We start from the raw sequence: 23,408 nt of genomic DNA on the forward strand, positions 1-23,408 counted from the left end.
AAGGGGGAGAGGGAGGTCGATCGTTCCACAACGTCATCGCATGGAAAAATGTTCTCTCGCTTTTCGCACAATGCCATCGAGAATATTAATCCTACGCCTTTTTTCCCTTTCGCCCGGACGATTACGCGTGGCAAAAATTGCGCCCCCTTTTTTTTCTTTCTTTCTTTCTCTCTTTTTCTTTTTTCTTTTTCTTTTTTTCCGTTCGCCCTATCACCATCATGCAGTCACCCAGTAGGCCGTTCACTAGATACTCGGGAAAACGCATGCCCGTGTTGGTGGTCCACATGATGTTGGTGCGAGCTCCACTAGGGGAAAGAGAGTCGAATATTGGGGAGAAAAAAAAAGATCCTAGAAAATAGTGCTCCCCGCGGGCCTAGAGTTGCTAGAGTCATGAGGACTAAAAAGAGAGATAGAGAGGTAGACAGAGAGATACAGATAGAGAAAGAAAAAGAGACAGAGAGAGAGAGAGAGGATCTGCTGTGGGAGTATGTGCATTGTGGGCGCAAAAGTGGGGAGGAGGGAGAGGGAGAGAGAATGGAGAACGGACCAGGATTGCACGTGCATCGGCGTCAGCTTGATTCCCATTTTTTTTTAACCAAGAAAACTTTGCTCGAATTGGTTCGCGATCGTTTCTTCGTTACTATAATACATACTATAGTTCTCTCACTGTCGTACTTTAGAAACAAAAAGATCTTGTTAGAAAGTAATGACCATATTTGATTGAATGATCGATCAATTCTAATTTTCGTGATAGATGACGTGAGAAATGACATTAATACGAACACGAAAAAAAGAGATAGAGAGAAAAAGAGAGAGAAAAAAAGAGAGAGAGAAAGAGAGAGAGAAAGAGAGAGAGAGAGAGAGAGAGAGAGAGAGATCTCTTTGTAATCGTTTTCTAATTGACTCGAGATTCTTCACAAAGGAATGTAGTACGAAAACGAAAAAGATTTCTTTCTTCTCTTCCATCTTTCTCTCACCTTCTTGTTTTGTTTGCCACTTCGCATTGCCACAATTTTCCAAGTGTTAAGAGTCCGCCCCTCCTAACAAGTTATTTCCACGTCGGGAGAAACGCGGAAAGACGGAAACCGTTCAGGAAAGCACAATTGAGCCGTAACAGTGGCGCGAAAACCACCAGCAACGAGACTCGCCTGCCTGCCTCCAATAAACTTGGACGGAGAGGAAAGAGAATGTTCACGAAACGAGAGAGAGAGAGAGAGAGAAAGAGAGAAAAGGAAAGAAGGAGAAACAGAACGAACGAACGAATGAGAGAGAGAGAGAGAGAGAGAGAGAGAGAGAGTCCGAAGCTCTTAGCAAGCTCTGAGGCCCTGAGCATTGTTCCCTGTCTATTAATACACCGGGTTGCATACTAATCTGCTGCCACGAGAGAGGAAAAGAGAGGAGACGAGTTGGTGAGATACTAGCTAGAGAAAGAGGGAGAGAGAGAGAGAGAAAGAAAGAGAGAGAGAGAAAAAGAGAGAGAGAGAGAGAGAGAGATACGGCTATACTACTCACTGCGTGCATTTGTCGAGGCATGTTTCGAGACTCGCACAGTTTCTTGATACGCGTTCTCCTGGCCTATTATTCTATTTAACGACAATGTTAGTCGCGTGTCTAGCACGAGCTATCACGATTGTATCCCTCGTTTGGTCATTTTTTGTTTCTTTCTTTTTTTTCTCTGTCTTTCTTTTTTCTTTCTTTCTTTCTTTTTTCTCTTTTCTTTCTTTTTTTTTTTTGAATGTAAATTGCGATCATCGAAAATTGATCGACAACTTTTATATATATGTATGTATATATCTTATTTTATTGATTTAAAATACATTATCGTATTGATCATATTTCTATTTTTATTGAATACCTGTTATTGTTTGATAATGAAATATATTAAATTTTATTATTTGAATTTAAATATATAATCAAATAAGAATATTGTAATTGTGGTGTGTGAATGTATATCAAGCAATTTTTTAAAAACCAGGGGAAACATGTTTCAAATATATTAGTCGAAATATATTCGTTTCAATATTTATTAGATACTTATGATTGTTAGATGATAAAATAAATTTTACTGCATTTAAAATATAACAAATAGAAATATCATAATCTCTGACATTATTTGATTGAAGAAAAAAAAAAAAAAAGAAAATAGAAGAAAATCCAATGTAAGAAAAAAATTAAGTAATTATTATGAGTCAGACATATCGAGAAGAAAATGAGAAAAATTCGAACTTACGAAAATGGAAGGAGTATATTATTTTTTTTGTGAATACCAAAAAAGAATTTCTCTTTTTCTCTCTCTTTTTTCCGTAATTTTTTCCTTCACGTTTTTCCGGGGGAACACTTTTTTAAAGTCGGCTAAGCTCTAAAATTTACAGTAAATTGCGAAAGTAGTAGCGAACAACCCCTAAATGCATTCGTCCGGCTCGAGTCACTCTCTCACACTATGTGCGCATATTATCTCTTCTTTCTATCTTTTATTTTTTTTTCTTTTTATGACCGTTCCATTTGATTTATCAAAGGTTAAAAAAATTATCTCCGCGTAATTGCTACATCTTTTCTAACTTTACTTCCTTTTCTCTTGTTCATTACGTCAAACTTAATTTCTCTATTTCCCTCGTTCTCTTTTATAGATTTATTTGCTAACAAATGAAAGAATAATGATGATGTATGATCGATTTCAATGATCGCGATCCGACGTACACGTTAGGATGCTTTCAAAAGATCTCGATATCATTTTGTGCGTTACCTTTCGAAAGCATCGAACGTGAAGCATGACTTATCGATCGAACTTTAGAAAGCTTTTAGATAAAAACGTCTTTTGTATATATCTACAATATGTATATATATATATATATATATATATATATATATATATATATATATATGTTTATATACACGTATATACACATATGTATATATGCATGTATACATTGAAATATATACTTATTCTTTGATTTCATGCAAAATAAAACGAAATCGCGGGTATTTGCTAGTGTAAAAAAAAAAAGATTTCGTCGTACCTTTTGAAAGCATCCAGAGCTCCTTCGAGCTGAAGACACCTGTCGCGAGGATCGTGTCATTGCACACGACACCGTTATAAAGTTCGTGGTATCCTGCACCTGGGAACAGAACCCAGTCGGCGATGTTTCGTTATGTAATTCTCATTGAGGTACATTCTTTTGGAATCGCTATAAAACAGTCAGTTGCTTTGCTTGTTTTATATTATGAACGAGGAATCAAGGTAATGTGAAGGAAGAGATGATTGGGTTTGTAATGAAAATAATATGAAAAAAAAATTAAAAAAAAATAAAAAATAAAGGCGGGAAAACAAAAAAAGAAACATCAAAGAAAGAAACACAAATAAAAGGCAATAATGTATTTAAAGAACAAATAATTATCGTTTTATACCTTTTCGCCGCCTTTCCTCTTCTTTGCTTGCATTGCAGATGCCATTTAGGACCTCTGTAAATAATAAGAAAAAGAAAACAACATTGGAACGAGTAAAATCTGCTTTGAATATTTAATTAAAATCCTTTTCATCTTTTCCCTATTCTTTTTCCTTTTATTTTTTTTCCTTCCTACCTTCCTACCTTCCTTCTTCATATACCCCACGAGTCTAATTCCCTCTTCATCAACGACTTTACCGTCACACGAATGTTTTATATCGTCGTGCCTTACGCAAATCTCATTACGCAACATACCACCGAAATACACGGGAGCAGCCCGGAACGCGTGTGTTCGAGTTTTCGAGGGTGACGAGAGTCACGCGCGTTTACTTTCTGCGCCTCTAAGAATTAATCGATTATAATCCAACTAATCACGAAGTATCCTTTTCTCTCTTTCTCTCATAAGACAAGGACGAAAGTTTATACGTTAATATATCCAACGAAGATAACGAACGCGAAATGAAATTATACTGAGTTATAAATAAGAGAGCTTCTTTTTTTATTTATGAATTTTCTTTACTATCTTGCTACCCACTTCCACCTGTTCACTGTCACCTCCCATTTACCATTCCTGCTCCCTCCATTCCTCCTTTCCTCGTTACGTTAGAAAGGGTGTGCAAAGTCGCGGAATGCAATTGCAAAATCTCACGTAGCCGTCCTGTTGCGATTGCACGCGGTCGAGCGATGTTACGCGAAGAGCGACGGACGCATTTCGTCTTGGAATAATAATAGATACCATTCCACTCCACCGTTGTTGTCTCTACGATTGACAATCCATGATCCGTAAACGTGAGATCTCGATCAATTTTTATCAAATAAATAAATGAACGACAAGATTAATATTATTTTCTTTTCACTTATTTTAGTTTTGTTTTATTTTTTTCTTTCTTTTAATATGCTTTAATCATTAAGTTCTCTTTAAAAGTTCCAAGATAGGTTTGGAAAAATAACATTTGGTTTTTTTTATGTAAGCACGTTATACTGGTTCCGAAAATTTTTGCAAGTACGTATTAATGAAAACTCGTCAGTCTTCTTTTTTTGGTTCTTGAATATATAAATAATAATATATAAAAATGTGCAATGAGAGATAGGAAAAAATTATATTATTATACAGACTGCATCGTTAAAAGTGTTAGAAGCTTGATTTCATAAAAAAAAATCGATCGTAAAAATTTTGATTCTCATCAAGGACGAAAATATATTTCGACAATCGTAATATTTTTTTTCTTATTTCATTTAATCTAAAAAAGAATCGTTATTATTGTTAAAAAGAATCTTTAAATGGACCACTCTATGTGTTTCTATAGTTAAGCATAATCAATATCATTTTATGAAAGATCAAAAGAGAGAGAAAGAGAGAGAGAGAGAGAGAGAGAGAGAGAGAGAAAGCGAGAGAGAGAGAAAGAGAGAGAGAGAGAAAGAGAGAGAGAGAGAGAGAGAGAGAGAGCGTCAATTCACCTGCACGATATTGTTATTTTTGGATTTCGTTCAATTTTAGCTTATTAATTATAGCTGAAATGTATCGTCGATTTTTGGAAATTGTTCTACGATTTTGAGAATCGAGAAATTGAGAAATCGAGAAATTGAACAAATTAAATTGAGTCAGAAGAAATTATATTATATATATATATATATAATATCCTATAATATAATATAATATAATATAATGTAATATAATATAATATAATATTCCCGTAAAATTAAGACACATAATCGTTAGAATATCAACTAATACATTTAATTAATTGCTATTAAACAATATTAGATTAAAATCTATATTGCATTATATAATACACTTGAAAAAAAAAAATAATATTTATTATTTAACACAATATAATATTATGAAAAATTGTGAAAAATTGTAAACGAGATAGAGAGAGATAAATAGATAGATAGAGAAAGAGAGATAAATAGATAGATAGAGAAAGAGAGAAAGAGACAGAAAGAGAGAGAGAGAGAAAGAGAGAAGGAGAGAGAGATGATCAAAAAAAAGAAGAGATATTGATCTCGGATGATCTCGACTGGATCATCGATCATGATCGAGCTCTCGTAAAAATATTCTTTTCAGGTATTCTCGGTGGTAGGTCGATCGAGAAAGAAAATCAACGTGTATAAGCGAAGCACGATGAGCTCCGCTACAAGATGTCCGTCGCCTATTTATTTATAGAGCGAGCACACATCGGCACGCACGGTCACATGCTCGCTCGCGAAGAGAGATTCTCGCTCGCACGCTCGCGCACGCACATTTCAGGAGGATACACAGGCTTGTTCACGAGGAGGCACGCATTTAAAACGAAACGCACCCCTCCTACTGATACGTAGAACGATTTTAAAGTTTAATCCAAGTAAAAGCGGCCTTTTTCGATTCTTGTCTAACCCGCATTTTGTTTTATTTTTGCTTCATTTTATTTTTTATCTTTTATTTTTTTTAAATGTCACAATAATGTCGAGCATTATTATTTATAGATTGTTTGCAAACCAAAACGATTAACTCGACTTTCGGATTTTTTTTTTTAATTGTATTCAAACACAAATCTTTGGCTGATCCTTAACTATTTTATATTTAAAATAAACTTTCTTAATAATTAGACTTAACGTCATTAAAAGACGAGAATTTATATGGACATCGAGTAATATATAAATAATATATATATATATCATATTATGATATATATATATATAATCATATATATAAAAAATATTATGATATATATATATATATATATATATATATAATCCTTAGATATAATTTATTAATTTTATCTACTTTTCGTTTAGCGAAGTTAATCAATTTGGCAAATGAACATTGGGTCATTACATTCTCGTTATTATATCAATTAATTTAAATTTAAAGGATCCACACGAAGCAATAAACGAGATGAACATGATTCGTCAAGAAATGATTCGTTAATTATTCATAATGAATCTATAAAGAAATTCAACAATGAAGCTAGACGAGCTTTAAATCAATCTCATTCTTGTCTATCTTATATGTATATCGATAAATCTTTAAAATTTTGTGCAAGTGCAAACATAATCGTTAATTTAATCATATATAATCCAACATTGAAATAGATACATACAATTTTTATATATACAAACAATATGTGTGTTGTAGCGGCTTATGAAAGAAAAAGAAAAAGAAAGAAAATGAAAGGCAAAAAGGGATAAAAAAAAGTACTCGCATCGTTCGTCGACGAAACGTCTGGCACGCGTCGTAAATTCGAGGGAAACTCAATACTCGACTAGCCGAGTAGATTCGAACGTCGAACTTGGCAAAGAGAGATACTTCGAACGATACCGAGCGTATCGAGACGCACGTGAAACCAACTTGTCTTTTTATTCATCCTCGAGTCATGATCAAAATCGATGAATTCATTTAACCTGAAAGAACGGCAATATACATATATTCTATATATATATAAGATTGAAAATAGAGAAAACAATTTTGCAGAAAATCTTTTTCATCTAACACATGTGACATATTCGTGCGTGGAAAATGAAACTCAACTTGAAGTTGTCGGTCTAAAACAACGAGATGGTTGAAGTGCAAAAAGAGATAGAAAGAGTTAGAGATAGAGATAGAGATAAAGAGAGATAGATAGATAAAGATAGAGAGAGAGAAAGAGAGAGAGAGAGGGAGAAAGAGAGGGGTAGAGAGAAGTTGCTGCGTATTTGCCCTAAGAGCTAAATATCGCCTCGGTTGCGTAAGTATCATCGTCTCTTATGAAAGTGTGAGAGAGGACAGGTGCCCTGAGCACACGTTTCTCGGACGTATTGCAGTTTCGCGATAGCATTACCAACACTAACACCAATAGCAACATCACCACCACCACCACCACCAACACCACCAGCACCACTATCGACGCCACCATCGCCATCTTTGTTCTCAACGAGTTGTTTCACTTGGCCATTTTCGAAAGACAAAATGGGAAAAGCACCTCGACGACTTTAATAACTTAGCTAACTCTAGCTAGGTAGCTAAACGGTACGAGTTTTTCGAGCACTTTTTTCTTGGCCAGCCGTTAGAGTTTTAACTTTTATCATTCGATAAAGGATGAAATCGATCAGATTCATTTTTCTTTTTTCGTTTTAAACTGCAATCGATATATGGGTATATAGATATGTAATATAGATAAAATTTTTCATCAGTAAATAATATCGAGAAGATAATATGATGGAATAACAATCGAAGAATATCAAACGATTTTAGAATTTCGGAATTCCTCGGGGTTTCCGGTGAACAGCCGTCCTCGGTGATGAACGGCCCACAGTCATAGAGAGTCTGCCGTACGATCAACATCATAAAAATTCCTGACCCTCTGTAAATATACACGGTGGCACAATAATATAAACTTAGTTGCTGCCAAGAAGACGGGTCCGGCTAGTCGAAGACTTTACTACTTCTGACCCTTCCGTGTGATCGTTTCTACGTAACGCTAACAAAAGAGAAAGAGACAGGGAGGGAAAAAGAGAACGAGAAAAGAGATATAAAAATGGCTGACGAAGTAAGCTAAAAGTAGACATTCATTTCGTTTAGTCTGAACTGACCTAATAGACGCTATTATTATAGGAAGTTGCTAACTATTATCACGCGCGGTCTTTCTATAATTACTCGTTAGTCGAATGGATACGAACACTGTATTTGATTTACTTATCGCCTATTACCTAATATTAATTACCCAAAATTAATCGTTCTAAGAATATTCAAATGTTCTTCTATTTTCGATATGATTCTACGATATTAAAGACTCATCTTCTTTAATGAAAATGAAGGGAATCGTTTTGGTCGTATTATCCTATTGTTTGCAAGATAAAATATTTTTTTTTCTTTTTTTTTCTTTTCGTAGATATTTTTTCGTATAGGTGTCGATGGGCTTCGCCAATTTTTTCGTTGGACGGCTGTAAACATTAGATACATCGTTGCCAAGCCGTAGGAAGAGAAGAGTAAGTCAATTCTCTTTCTGTCGGTCAGTAGCTACTAGCTGGCTTGTTGGTTGCTTGTTTGGCGTCTATGTACTACGTTACTATCACTTACTACTAGCACGTTCGTTCGCTTGTCAGAATTCGAGTAGCTACTCTGCCAGGAGTCGTAGGAAATCGTGCCTTTCCAAGTGCGCCGATGAGTTCAATGAATGCGAGAGAACGTCGAGAGGGAAAGTTTAGGTTCGTCGGTCGACCCTGGGTGATCTTCTGGCACCCGTTTGAAGAATCTTCGAATTTCGTACACTCTCTTCCTCTTCCTCTGTCTTTCTTTCTTTATATATATTTCTCTTTCTCTCTCTCTCTCTCTCTCTTTCTTTCTCTCTCTCTCCTTTTTTTTCCGTGTCTCTTTTGAATTTTAATTTTTGAGATCTGTTAGATATTCGAACGATATTAGTTTCATTAAAATCATATACCGACGTGCTTTATAAAAGAACAACGAAAACTGAAAACAACATTGTTACTAAGGAACAGATCTCGAAAATTGTAAAAATTAGTTCGAAAAATATTCTATAATAGCTTCTCAATGAGAATATTTGAACAGTTCGACTGTAAATTCGTTGAATCGATTTAAAACGTTTGAAAGAGCAAACATTGAGCAATAAAAAAGTTATTATCTTGTTTGATTTTTTAGAAGACTCGATTGCATTCAAACGATTCAGCTGATCAATGACAATGTCCCCAATCGAAACGAGCCCCGTTATGGCGAGTCTGGATAAAGCGAATTCGACGCATGGTCTCTCTTATAAATAAAAGTGAAGAATGAAGGAAGAAAGGAAGGAAAGGGAAGAGATCGGCACGTGCGTTAGTTCGTGCGTGCGTGCATACGTGCGTGCTTGCTTGCTTGCTTGCTTGGTTGCTTGGTTGCTTGGCTAGTTGGTTGCTTGGCTAGTTGGTTGCTTGCGTGCGTACATGCGCGTGCGCTAAAACGTTTCTCAGTCGGCCTCTCTCTCTTTCTCTCTTTCTTTCTCTTTCTCTCTCTCTCTCTCTCTCTCTCTCTCTCTCTCTCTCTCTCTCTCATTGTCAGGCTGACTGAGACCGCACGCCATGTGGCCTCGCCGCCGCTGTGCCATGTCATATGGGGGACCTGTGAAATTGGCAAGACGTTCCAAGAAACTTTGAATCGAAGCCGAGTGGAGTAGTAGCGAGAGCCGACACTTTGAACGGAGGGATGTGCGAGTGAATGAACGTAGCCGGCGAGTAGCGCGGTCGTTGGCATGGAAAGCCAAAATCGAACCAGGCTCGGCTTAGGAGCTTTCGTTGATAACACGTTACATATCTCTACATAGACGACAACTATTTATTTTATATACAAAATTATTACGTTTTCATTCGCTAGATCATGAAAATATTTTATATTAAAGATTCGAAATTTTAACGTCTTTTTTTTTCTTTTTTTTATGTTGAACATTTTACGTTGGACATTTTACGCTATAGTAGATTTACATTAACCTTTATTGTCTGCTCTATTTGCTTTATTTAAATGTTTATTTCATGACCTTGACATTCAACAATATTTTATCGTGAACCCTTGACTATTTGAATACTTTATGAGGACAACTCGACGTCCTAAGATTTTATATGATAAAACATTCATAATTTGAAAACTTCACGATGACAACTTGACTATCTTGATATTTTTTTCACGATAAAGTCTCGGTTATATGAACGTTTAAAAAAGACGCCTGAATGATTCTAATGTTAAAAAAAAATCGTATACGATAAGGCATCAATTATTCGAATAGTTCACGGATGACAATTTGATTATCCTAATGTTCAAAAATTCTATATGATAAAATACCTCGATTATCTCGATACATTAAAAGAACAACTTGATAATTCTATGATGGAAAAATTCTAAAAACTTCATTAATCTTATCTTATTTTAAAATGATCAATATAAAGATGATCGATCCTATTCCGAACATATAGATAAACGGACATGAATCAAGGAAACGTTTTAATTGGACTCTGTAATAATTCGCGACGATCTCTTACCGTGACTGGTGATAAAATTGGCGAGGTAGAGATCGAGTTCCCGGACGGAGACGTTGATGTGATAGGGGTTGACGCAGAGGCCCGGCTGAGCGCATTCCGCGGTCTTCTCAAGCCGTTCCCCGTCCGTCGACTCCAACGGAATTGCTTTGAAGAGAATCACCATTACCAGGTCCAATCGCCATACCTGTGACATCAACGAGGGAGGGGGGATATGTCGGTCGAAGCTTCGATTTTCTCATTTGAATGTTATACTTTTGAAAGTATATCAAATAAAGAGAGAGAGAGAGAGAGAGAGAGAGAGAGAAAGAGTGAAAGAGAGAGACAGATAGATAAAGATAGAGAGAAACAGAAAAACAGAGAGACAAACAGACAAAAATGTGTGTGTGTGTGTGTGTGTGTGCGTGAGAGAAAGAGAGAGAGAGGGAGAAAGAGAAAGAAAGAGAGAGAAAGAAAGAGAGAGAGAGAGAGAGAGAGAGAGAGAAAAATAATTTCTATATTTTACCTTATCGGCTTGCCTCAAACAGTCGATCCTCCTCATTTTGCCCTTTTGATCAGGATTGCTAAGGACACACATGGCTGGTCTCTTCCCCGTGATACTTAGTACGAAATCTTCTCTGTACTCTTGCGTGATATCCTTTCGTAACTTTCCCAGAAGCCGCGAGGCCCATTTCTGTTTCACCTCCAGCTTTTCGTTCTGAAAAAAAAGATTAAAGATATACAAAATATTTATATATTTGGCAATTTGATGTAGATATAAATAGAATGTCTTACAATTATTCTTTTGAGAGATTCTTTGAATCTAAGTTAAGTAGAAAAATAATGGCTTAAGCATTCATGAATTTATTAATGGAATTTATTTCTCTTCGTCATGACTTTATACAAATCGATCTATCGAAATCGTATTGAATTTGTGCTTATTCGAACTCGATCTTTTCCGATTGGTTTTCGAGGTCGAGCTAATGAATCACTGGAATCTCGATTAATCAACGTGGTACGAACGAGAAGGCACTCAAACTGATTAGCACCCGTTGAAAAACACGTTGTAGAATGTAAATCGCCCTTCCCACTATCCCCAGAAACGATGATTAACGTTCGAGAGGGTTGAGAGTATCTACCGAAACTTCTTTCAAAGCAAACTTCGTTTCGAGAAAACCTTTCGTTAATTCCCAACGATTCTATCTCTCGTTCTCTCTCTTTTTTTTTGTCTTTCTTTCTTTTTTATTTTTGAGAATTCGAAAGGAAAATAAGTTGAAGGCGTTGCTCGTTTTATAAAGTAGAAAAGCTCGATTTAAGGGTTTTTGAGATTTTTTATTGACGTACGAGATTATACTCGATTCAAGTCTTTTATCGACGATTTTGGAAATACTTCAAAGATTTAATATTCAAGCATATTCCGAAAAGGTATAGGTAATAAGATATATTCCGACAAAGAAAAGTCGTTCTGACTTTGTTCGATCCTTATTAATATTAATCGTGTATAACCCAATTTTTGTGTTTCTGTTTCAAAAAAAGAAAAAAGAAAAGAAATTATATAATATGAAACTTATACCTATTGCTACAACTACACTATACTACGTATAATTTATATATTTAGAATCATTAATTTTCCGATATAAAGTTTCCTCATTTAATTATAAAAAATTATGTTACAACGGAATGCCTATAAATAAATAAGTACCTAAATAATTTTTAACTCGTTGTCACGTGACATTATTTTTTTCAAAATTGATATAATCTTAGCAATTTTGTATCGTTTTTGAGCGGTTAAGAACCCCTGACGTAGCAGTAGTACGATAACGTGGATCAGGACAAGAGCAATAGCAACGACGAGGACAACGAATAAAAAGAAGACGAAAAGAAGAGGAAAAGAAGAGGAAAAAAAGAGAAAAAAAGGAAAAAAAGAAAAAAAAAGAAAAGAAAAGAAAAGAAAAAAAGAAAGAAAAAGAAGAAGAAGAAGCTGCTGGACTCTTCGAGCCGAAAGAAAATGCAACGCACGCGTGTGGCCGTTGGCACGCGTGGAATAGCAAGTGCATTGGCGGATGCATATAACGTCCCTGAGAAATGCGTTTGCAAAGTGCGCGGAATGCATTGGTGCATCTATCCCGCTCTTCCTAGGCTCTTCGAACAGTGAGTGGGAGGGAAGGATGGGAGGGAGAGTAAACTCCAAGCGAACGCGAACCTCGCGCGAGGCCGAGCACGTGGGAGCGAGACCGAGCGAGCATAAATCCGATCAAGTATGCCAAGTGTGAAGAGTTACCACGAACGTATCGGCCACGTTAAACCGTGACGTGCGTACACCTAGGCGCGGCAGTTTACCTCCTTCACGAGCCGCCGTTTCTTGCTAAGTGAAAATCCTTTCCAGTTACGCTCGCGATACATTCTTTTTTAGGTGTTTTTCTTTTCTTTTTCTTTTTCTTTTTCTTTCTTTTCCTCCCCTTAATCCTATGTTGAAACCCACTTGATGCGCAATGTTGCTAACGTATATGTTTGTTTCTCTTATTGTTGTTGTTGTTGTTGTTATTTAGAACATTCGTAGAAAGGGACTCAATAACAATCTAAAAAAAATTAATTTCGGCAAATATCTCTTGGATCATTTTAAATATATATATATAGTAAAATTTTTTATATAAATATGCAACGTTTCGAATGTCTTACTGGGTTAATATGTTATAAAAATTGATTTTTATCACTGCTTGCCAGTCAATGTCTATCGGATCGTTTTAAATATTTATTGTTGTAATTTGACATATGATATTTCGATTATGAAGTCATCGCATTATTAAAATTTATTTCAATGAATATTTATCATGCATTTTTATCTAAGTATATGCACGTACCTTAAAATTATATATATATATATATATATATATATATATATATATATATATATATGTATATATATATATTTATATATTGATGTCCGAAAAATTCTTAAATAAAATTCTTATAGAGATTATTCCAATCACTAAATCATGAGAACTAATATCACTAAATAATTATTATAAATATACATATGTACTTATAAATCTAAAAATCATTTAACAATAAAACAAATAGAAGACTTTTTGAATAGCTCTCTCACGATCGATTGTTCTCAAATACGTTCAATTTCGTTAATTCGACGAAGCTCCATCCTAGGTTGGCTCAAGGTGAGACGAATTCAATTACTTTCTGCGAGAGCTTGGGAAGGCTAGATTCAAGAACAAGAAAAAGGGAAAAAGAGATAGAAATACAGATAGAGATAAGGAAAGAGTGGGAGAGAGAGAGAGAGAGAGAAAGAGAGAAAGAGAGAGAAAATGGATGAGGTAGGGAAAGGACGATCGAACGACTCGTACGTGAATGTTGTACCGAAGGAAAAGCATAATAAAAACGTAGTACTATGTAAGATTTATACGATCGAAGAAACTTACGAGTTTACTCAGTATCTTTAACTTATCGAGTCTGCATAAGAAATATTGATGATCTTTTGATAAATGAATTGCCGAACTACTTTTTTTTTATTTCTATTTTTCTATATATTGAACGATTCAATTCATAATCTTTTATAGATATGTACATAAACAAATTAAATTTATATATATAAACATATATTAACAACGTTGATATTGACGACATTGACATATGTGTGTATATCATTCTTCTATATTATATATATATATATATATATATATATATATATATATATATATATATTTATTATTAACGTCATCAATGATACCAAAGTTTTTATTTATATATGTGTATATAAATATATATATATATATATATATATATATATATATAATGCATATATAGATATATATATATAATATATATATATACTATTCAACCTAATATTTTGTTATTGCAGAAAGGGGAAAAAAATAAATTTGAAATTTTCTTATTTAATTTTAAAAGATTATCATTAAATGTCACCATATAAGCTAACTATTTGTTACGTTTATATCGAAGTATGTAAGAGAACTAATTAAGTTTTGTGATAACATTATCATTACTGATAGATCAAATAAACAAAATTAATATTATCAGTTTCATTATGAATTTTATTAATATTAAAATAAAATCCGCACGTACTTGCGCGCATGTTTTCGTAAGTCTATGTGTGTGAAGGGGAGGGTAATTTTCCTAATGATAATCTTTAAGTGTTAACGATATAAAATAAGTATTTAATATTAATAATAAAACTCCAAAAAATATATACCTTCTCGAGTAATTTCTTTTATTAGTATAATTTAATTCCCTAGTTTCGTAATGTAACGTATCGAACATATATACTTATATATTTCTTATATCGCAAAATTTTTCTAATCTACAAGCTACTTGTCAGAAAACGTTTGAACGTTTTCGTGTGACTTCTTTTTTCATGTAGATAGATGCAAGGTAATCTCGAGGATATAAGAAAGCTTCAATTGCAATATCCAAGAGAAACAAAGCCACGCGGGAGAAGTAGAAAAAGAAAGGGGACCTGGGGGAGGGAGAGGTAAGAGAAGATGGAAGGGAAGTGGTCGAGATACAGAGAAGTAGGAAGAAGAGAGGATGATCCAGAAGGAAAGAATCACCGAGGCTCGTTCTTTCGTTTCTATTTTCGTTTTAGATACCTCTCCTTCTCGTCGTTTCATTCATCCAGCAATTTGAAAAAGACTGGTCAGAAAATAGAAAAAAGAGAAAGAAAGAAAAAAGACAGAAACAAAGAAAATAAATAAAAACCAAAAGAAAAGAAAGTTGTACTTAACTATTTCTATCGGAGGAATGTCGATATGAGCATCGATTTTTATTGATAATGAGATGACCACGACGGATCATCGTAAATGGATAATTTTTTTTATATAAAATTAATTTCAAGATTCAATTTACAAATAAAGATTTGCAATTAAATCACAATATTAATAGTTAATATTTATAGTTGTCTTAAAGCGCAGATATATATACAGTTATATTTATATATATATATATATATATATATATATATATATATATATATATATATATGTTATATCGTTGTTAGTATTGTTAAATATATACATATTTATTTATTTATTTATTAATTACCTAATTAAATTATATTATATATTATAAACTAAAATAAATTAAATTAGTTTATAAACATAAATTTATAAACTAATTAATATATATATTATTATTTATTTATTTATTAACCCCTGATTCAATATATAATATATGTATATATATATATATATATATATATATATATCTATTAATTTAAAATTAATATCGTTATGAAATAATTATCATAATAAGAAAAAAGAAAAAAGAAAAAAAATTAAAAAAATTCGATCGATTATTGTTATCAGTTTTTTTGCCCTATAAAGAAGAAAGAGTTAATAATATTCTTATACAAGGTTGTCCCAATTAATAAATCATAAAAATTGATATTAACAATGTCAACGACGTTGAAATTAAATGCAACTAGAAGAATAAATGGAATAAAATAAAAGAAAAATGGAATAAAATAAAATTAGAAAATTAAAATTAGAAGGATAAATAATATTAAAAAAGTCTTCTAAATAAACATACGTAAACGTTTTTAAATATAAACGATTAATAATAGATTAATCATTGATAAGAATCTTCTTGAGGCATCATCTTCAGGTATGATCCTTTAAAGACGACGACAGTCGAAAAAAATTATAGGTGCAAAAGCGAGCTTAATTCTCAGGGTTGACGATGTTGTAGCCTCATCCGGATACTTATGCCGACGCTAACGGGCCAACGCAAACGCGAACGCAACAGCTGTCGTCGATTTATTTTCGAATTGGTAGTGAAGCGTCCGATCATCGTCTACGTATCTACGTAAATATCTATATAAGTAAGTACGTACGTAGGTAGATATGTATATATATGTGTATGTATGTATGTACGACGAATACATGTGAACACCTAGTACTCTCGTTTAAGTACTTTTTAAGGTGCATGCATGCATCGTGGATAGAGAACCAAAGCTCGTCGGTTTTAACAACGACGTTCACGTTCAAGCCTTCTTTGAATTTCGCTATTCGTCGTTCGACGAATCAGCGATCATTATTTTCTTTTCTTTTCTATTTTTTTCTTTTCTTCTTTTTCTTTTTTATTTTACTTATTTCTTTTTCTTTTTTTTTAATTCTTACTAAACATATTCCATGAAATTTTTCTCTCTTTCTTCATCGTTCTTTTTTTTATATATAGGTAGGTAATATTTATGTACCATTTTTTATTTTATGTGGCTTTGGTTTATATCGTATTTGTAAACTTGTAAACATAAATAAATATTCTATTCTGTTCTATTCAAAGGACGAGGTAGTATGGAATAGTAGTGTGTGATATTTTCTCTCTCTCTCTCTCTCTCTCTCTCTCTCTCTCTTTTTATTGTTATTTATATGTATCTTTAATTTATATTATTTATATCATATTTGTACTACTGTGATCATATAAATAAATTTTGTATTTTATTTTATTTTATTCTATTCTATTCTATTCTATTGAAATGATAGACAAAATAGCATGGAATAATGAGAGAATGAGAAAATTTGTAAGACATATATATATGTATGTATTCATATATACACATACACACACATATCTATATATAATATGACCTTTCTATAGCATGTATTTAATTGTAGAAACTTAGCTAAACATATATATGTATATTGAGAAATGCTTGTTTACAGAGGAGTCTACTTGTCCCGATGTTGCGAGAGAGAGAAAGAAAGAGAGAGAGAGAGAGGACACAACACGACATGTTGTTTTTTGAACGAACGCTTGCCAAAACATTAAACTCCCGCTAACGTTTCGAGTTTTGGTACGAGCGAAACGACACTAAACGAATTACAAAAATAATCGTCCGGTAAGTTCGCCTTCCTGTTATTTCGAATTTCTTCTTTTTTGGAGAAAATAAGTTCAAGTAGTTAGAAAAAAATAGATTTAACGTGTTCAATAAACGTTTGCATTACAAATCTAAAGTTCTTATATAATAGGAAATAATAATAATAATAATAATAATAATAATAATAATAATAATAATAATAATAATAATAATAATAATAATAATAATAATAAGAATAATAATAAGAATAATAATAATAATAATAATAATAATAATAATAATAATAATAATAATAATAATAATAATAATAATAATAAAAATAATAATAATAATAATAATAATAATAATAATAATGAAAAATAATAATTATTATTATTCTTACAGATAATCTCTTGTCTTAATAATTATTATTATTATATTATTATATTATTATATTATTATATATTATAAAAGATCATGAAATTTCTTTTACAATAATATTATAACGTTATAATTATAATATTATTATTATTTTATTAATTTACTTTATATTATTATTTACAATTACATTGGATATCATTATTTTCTTTATAGATTACTTTTTGATAATAATAATATAAGAATATAATTTATAATTATTGTGAAAATCGTTTCGTTATTTTATAAACAAAAATGATCGTTCTTTCTCTCGTTGACTACTACCAATGCATATAAACGAACGTGCTTGCATATCCGTGTAAGTACGTATACGTCACACATACTAATACTCGCAACGAACTGGTATACATTCCGCGTGTGCCCTTTCGTCACGGTACTTGCATCGTGTACAAAATACGTACGTATGCAAATCCCGAGGGACAAAGTTGCAGCGTTTCTCTATCTTCAGGAATATATGTGCCGACGACATATCTATATTGTATACGTGATAGTACAATTACAAACCCAAAAATGTTAATTAATAAATTAAACGCCATTTTCCATATAATTTTTAAATTAACATATTAATCATTCTCCATTTTCCTTACTAATGATTAATAACAATGGCAATAGCTATTAACGAAATATAATAAAAAAACAGAAAAAAAAAGAAAAATAAAAAAAATGAAAAGGAAGAGACAAGATGAAGGATACAAAGCGATTAGCAAAGTAACAAGATCGCTTGCTAATCGCGTCCTCGCTTTGACCTCGAAGTAATCCACAGAATCCATTCGAGATACCACAGAACGATTTTACGAAGGATTATAGTGCTAGAAAAGGCGTTCTTACATTGGCTACAGACGAGACACATAGAGCATATATATATATACATACACATACATACATACATACAAGAGAGAAACTATGAACAAATATACGATGTACCTAATATATGTATTTATATATATATATATATATATATATATATATATATATATATATATATATACATAATATACGTATACATATTCCTATACTTATGACATGTATGTAAGTATGTATATGTGTATATATATATATATAACCACATATGTACTTACATAGTATGTAGAGACAAGAGCACGTTGTTCATACGAGCGTGTGCACAATGGGTCTCGCCGTTATCATTGCCCCTACCACATTGCGACGCGGCAGTCGCTGATTCTCCCACTACCGAGTCAACAGCACGGCACCGAGTGCTCGGTAGTGGGAGAGCTGTACCGCCCCTACCGATCACCTTCCCCACTACCAAACATCGTCATCGTCGTCGTCGTCGTCCTCGTTGTCCTCGTCGTCGTCGTCGTCGTTTTGGACTTCGTCGTCTTCGTCGTTGAGCGAGCTTCCGTGCCTCACGGGCTATTTTCAAGCGCGGGAAATAAAGCGCAGTCTGCATTTTTAGCCTAACGGTCGACGGTCAGCTCATTTTCGTCTTTCCGACGTGTCGTACTAAAGTGGTGGGAACATTCCAACTGCAAATTGTACAGTGGATTTTCTCTTTTTTCTCTTCCTTTTTCTCACATTATTCATCAACGCTGTTATTAGTTTATTGTCTTAATCGTTTAAATCTTTAATTATATTTTTTATGGGGTGTTGTAAATCGAGACTTGAAATGAAGAATAGTATTGGTATCATTAATTATGGAATTTTTTTATTCTTTTCTGTATTTATTATTCCTTTCGACGATTTTATTTTCTTCGGTTAGTCATTAATATGTTGTCTTAATCGTTTAAATCATTAATGTTTTCTATGAGGGACTGTAAATTGAGACTTGAAATAAAGACGTATCGGTATTATTAGTTATAGACTTTTCTTTTTCTTTTACTTATTAATTAATTCTTTTTAATTGTTTAAATTTTTAATTATACTTTCTATAGGGTCTATAAATCGAGACTTGAAAAGAAGCTAAGTTTTGATATTAATTATTACACTTTGTTTGTTCTATCATTTATTTATTAATCCTTTTAAAATCCACGATTCTTTTTTCGTTGTACTGTTAGAAATTCTATTATTATAATTCTATTATTAGTTTATTATTTTAATCATAAAAGTGTATGAAACGAAATAATATTAATATAGAATTCGTTACAGTCATAGTACCCGATAAATTTATCCTAATTATGCAATATTCTTCTTTTTAAAACCTTTTCCATTTATATCCTTTCATTTATTAATTAATCTTTTTAAAATCCGGTAAGACTAAAAACTAATTAACTAATTAAAAATAATTTCTATCATTCGTTAAAATATCATCTGCTAAAACTTTTCCTTCAAAATCTTATTAACGAAAGTATCGATTTTTTAATCAGTCCAATCGAAACTTACGAAAGATGTTATCATAGATAAAACAAGCGGATTTGTAAAGAGAGAAGAGAATTTGAGTTTCAGCTAACGTTAGCCAGAATTAGTTTTACTATTTCGCACCGTATATAGCAGACATGAAAAGAGAGAAAGATTAGAGAAAGAGAGAGAAAGAGAGAGATAGAGAGAGATAAAGAGGAAGAAGGAGGGTACTTGGAAACGTGGGGTTAGAGTCGCCACCAAGTGAAGTTCTTGAACGAGCACGACTCTTTAACACGCGTTACGGTGTAATTTCGACGGGAGTGTATCTCTCTCTTCTATCTCCTTTCTCTCTCTTTCTCTCTTCGAACGATATTCCGCAGCGACGAGGACGCTGGTCGTCGAGTCTCGAAAGTTTTCGCAATGGTTGGAGCGGTTAAGAGCTCGCCATTCGAGGATGGAGTAAAAGAGAGGAAAAGAGAAAAAGAGACAGAGAAGGGATGGTACACGAGAGCAAAGATGGGGAGGGTGGTTGGTACGGGTTTAGGTGGCACAGGCGACGTTAATGAAGGAAAAATCAAGGAAGACGACGCCAAAGCCAGCGGGGTGGCTTTAATATTTAGATTCAATTACGAAAAGAAAGAAAGCCATCGTTATGCGGCAAATTGTCGGTGGAGGAGAACCCCTCTGTGAAATCAGAATCTGGCTGAAAGGCGGCCGGGAGGGATGAGAGAGATGGGTGGGAAGGAAGAACCGTTGTGCAAAAAAAGGCACGTCGTTTAGCTCTTCGTAAGGGCTCGACGTTATCCCAAAGAACGTTATATTAGTGTCACGTGAATTCGATGGGAGGAAGGAAATAAAGATAAAAAAAAGATTTGCAATTTTCTTTTCTTACTCTTTGCTGTAAATTGTTCGATAATAATATCTCGAAATTTATGTCTGTACGATTAGAAAACTGCGTTAACTCATACATTTTAGATAATTCAATTATTGATTGATATTATAAAATTTCGATATTATATGTCTACGTGACTAAAAAAGTGGTCCGAGTTATACATTTAAAATACTTCAATTTAGTTTGTATTTTCAATTACCAATTGGCATTATAATATCTCGATATTTTATGTCTACGTGATTTAAAAAATAATCTGAATCATATACATTTGAGATACTTCAATTATGTTAGATTTTTTAGTTACTGATTAGCATTGTAATATCTTGATATTTTATGTCTATATATGATTAGAACAGTGACTTAAGTAAAATATTGAATTTTGATGGACTTTTCTATTACTAAAATATATATATATATATGTGTGTATATATAATAATTAATATAATTAATATAATTAATATAATATATAAAAAAATAATATATATATATACACACATATATATATACACATATATATATATACACATATATATATCTGTATTATCTTTATTCGTTGTATCATAGATCGTATCTACTATCGTAGATGAGTAATAACAATAAGAAACATAACACAGACAATTTCTCATTCAATTCGGGATATATAAATGTCAGGAATTCGAAAACGACGAAAGCGGTTTTCCACACGATGACACGAGAATCTTAGAAAACTACAATCGAGTTCGAGAAGCACGTACTCCTCGCTTTCGTTCGGTGATTATGCATTCGTGCAAACTCTCGGAATAATCGATTCGATTGCTCGCGTTACGCTCCAGAGAACATCGCGGAGATTTGGCGCAGGGTCTTCGCGAGGAAAAGCCGTGCTTGGGTTTGCGCGCCTAGCACGTGGCTCTTTCTTGGCGTTCGCCAAATCAACAAGGTTAGACCTCTACATACGAATTACGAGTTTACGAATCTTTGGCAGCGAGCTAACCAAGGTTGAATCGGCCATGTGCACGCGAGGCCCTGCGAGAAACACCCCTCATTCTCGTTCTCTCTCTTTCTCTCTCTTTCTCTCTCTCTCTCTCTCTCTCTCTCTCTCTCTCTCCCTTGCTCTTTTTATCTCTCTTTTTGTTACTTTCTTTCTCTTTCTCTTTCATTATGCCACATGTTACGCGAGTTACTGCTTCCGCATAGTATGTCATAAGACATTTTGATTATCGGTAGATATTATAATCGTGATTTTATAACCTTATGATATTAATTATATAAGTATTATATTATATTTTATAAGTATATTATATTGTAGTATATAAGTATATTTTCACCGTATGATTACAAAAATACAATATCTATACTTATGTTTTCACTATTATATCATAATTAAAACTTATGATTCAACGAAATTATTCAGATTTTCTAACTAGTTTCTTCAATTATCTTAGATGTCCTATAATTTTTATATAATTATATATTTTTTTTTTCATTATATGATTACAAAGATATAAGATTTATGCTATACTCATCAAAGTTACAATTTATCAAAATTAATCCAACTTTTTATCAAATTTCTTCAATTATCTTAAACATTCTATAAGAAACTTTTCTGATATAGATAAGAATATTTTTATTACACGATTATTAAGAAATAAGATTTATATTTATGGTAGTACTATTTTCTAATTGAACTTATAGATACAATTTAACAAAGTTAATCAGATTATTTATTAAGTTTCTTTAATTTTTGAGATATAAATTCAGTTATGTTATATATTTGATTAATAAAGAATCGTATGAAGTCGTAAATATCATTGATTTCATTCCGTACGTACTTACGTACCGTATGCTTTTCTTCTTTTAGTCGAAGACGGATTGTGCTTGGGGAAATGTCTTGAATATAACGGAGCTTTTTCCACTTACACGCATTCAAAGGAGTCTGGACGGGCGAAATGGCTAAAGGATAGGGAATGGGAAGGTTAAATTCAGGCCACCCCCGTAAGTATACAGACTGTAATCTATAGCGACTTCGCGTTTACACAAGTACGAACCCCGCGTACATAGATAGATTATATAGATACCTACTACGTGTATGCATATACTGTACGCTATGCGCCTATCGATTCGGTTTTTCGGGTGCAGGCCTCGTTTCGGCATTCTACTCGTCCACAGGCACACATGCAGGCACATATATATACACGCATATACGAGAACTTATATATACGAGTATAAACGATTACTCGTGATCGCGCGCACGCGTATTTGTGTGTGTCTGTGATATCCTATTAAAATCATATACTAGCAGTTCAAACGCGAGAAACGATTCTCTTCCTTTGCATTCTTCGAATTGTCAACGAGTGACTTTAGAAACGGAAATGGAGAGAATATATCTATAACGAAATGGTAACTTACAATGAACCTTTTTATAAGAGATATTAAAAATAATGATGATGATTCAATTTAGAGACAGGAAGTAATCCATTAAATCGAAATATAATAATATGCATAAGCCATGCGTATTTATCGATCGAATGAAAAAAATAAAAGAAAAAAGATAAAAAGTAGAAAATTATTTGTTATT

The 23,408-nt window shown here is 32.9% G+C and overlaps 1 protein-coding gene across 15 annotated transcripts in view; it reads right to left on the minus strand.

Annotated features, from left to right (window-relative positions):
* Nucleotides 1-23,408, minus strand: part of LOC124427160 (nuclear factor 1 X-type) — a 63,544-nt gene that overhangs the window by 16,994 nt on the left and 23,142 nt on the right. For 12 of the 15 annotated variants that reach the window (XM_046969757.1, XM_046969745.1, XM_046969744.1 and 9 more), the window contains 4 exons: nucleotides 10,927-11,118; nucleotides 10,425-10,608; nucleotides 3,406-3,459; nucleotides 3,018-3,116 (listed from right to left, as the gene is read on the minus strand). In XM_046969757.1, coding sequence (XP_046825713.1) covers nucleotides 3,018-3,116; nucleotides 3,406-3,459; nucleotides 10,425-10,608; nucleotides 10,927-11,118 — 529 coding nt within the window. Of the gene's footprint in view, nucleotides 1-3,017; nucleotides 3,117-3,405; nucleotides 3,460-10,424; nucleotides 10,609-10,926; nucleotides 11,119-18,743; nucleotides 18,885-23,408 lie in introns of those variants that run through there. The other 3 variants (XM_046969758.1, XM_046969755.1, XM_046969756.1) reach the window with 3 other exon arrangements.

This window comes from Vespa crabro, chromosome 9 (assembly GCF_910589235.1).
Source record: "Vespa crabro chromosome 9, iyVesCrab1.2, whole genome shotgun sequence".
NCBI lineage: Eukaryota > Metazoa > Arthropoda > Insecta > Hymenoptera > Vespidae > Vespa > Vespa crabro.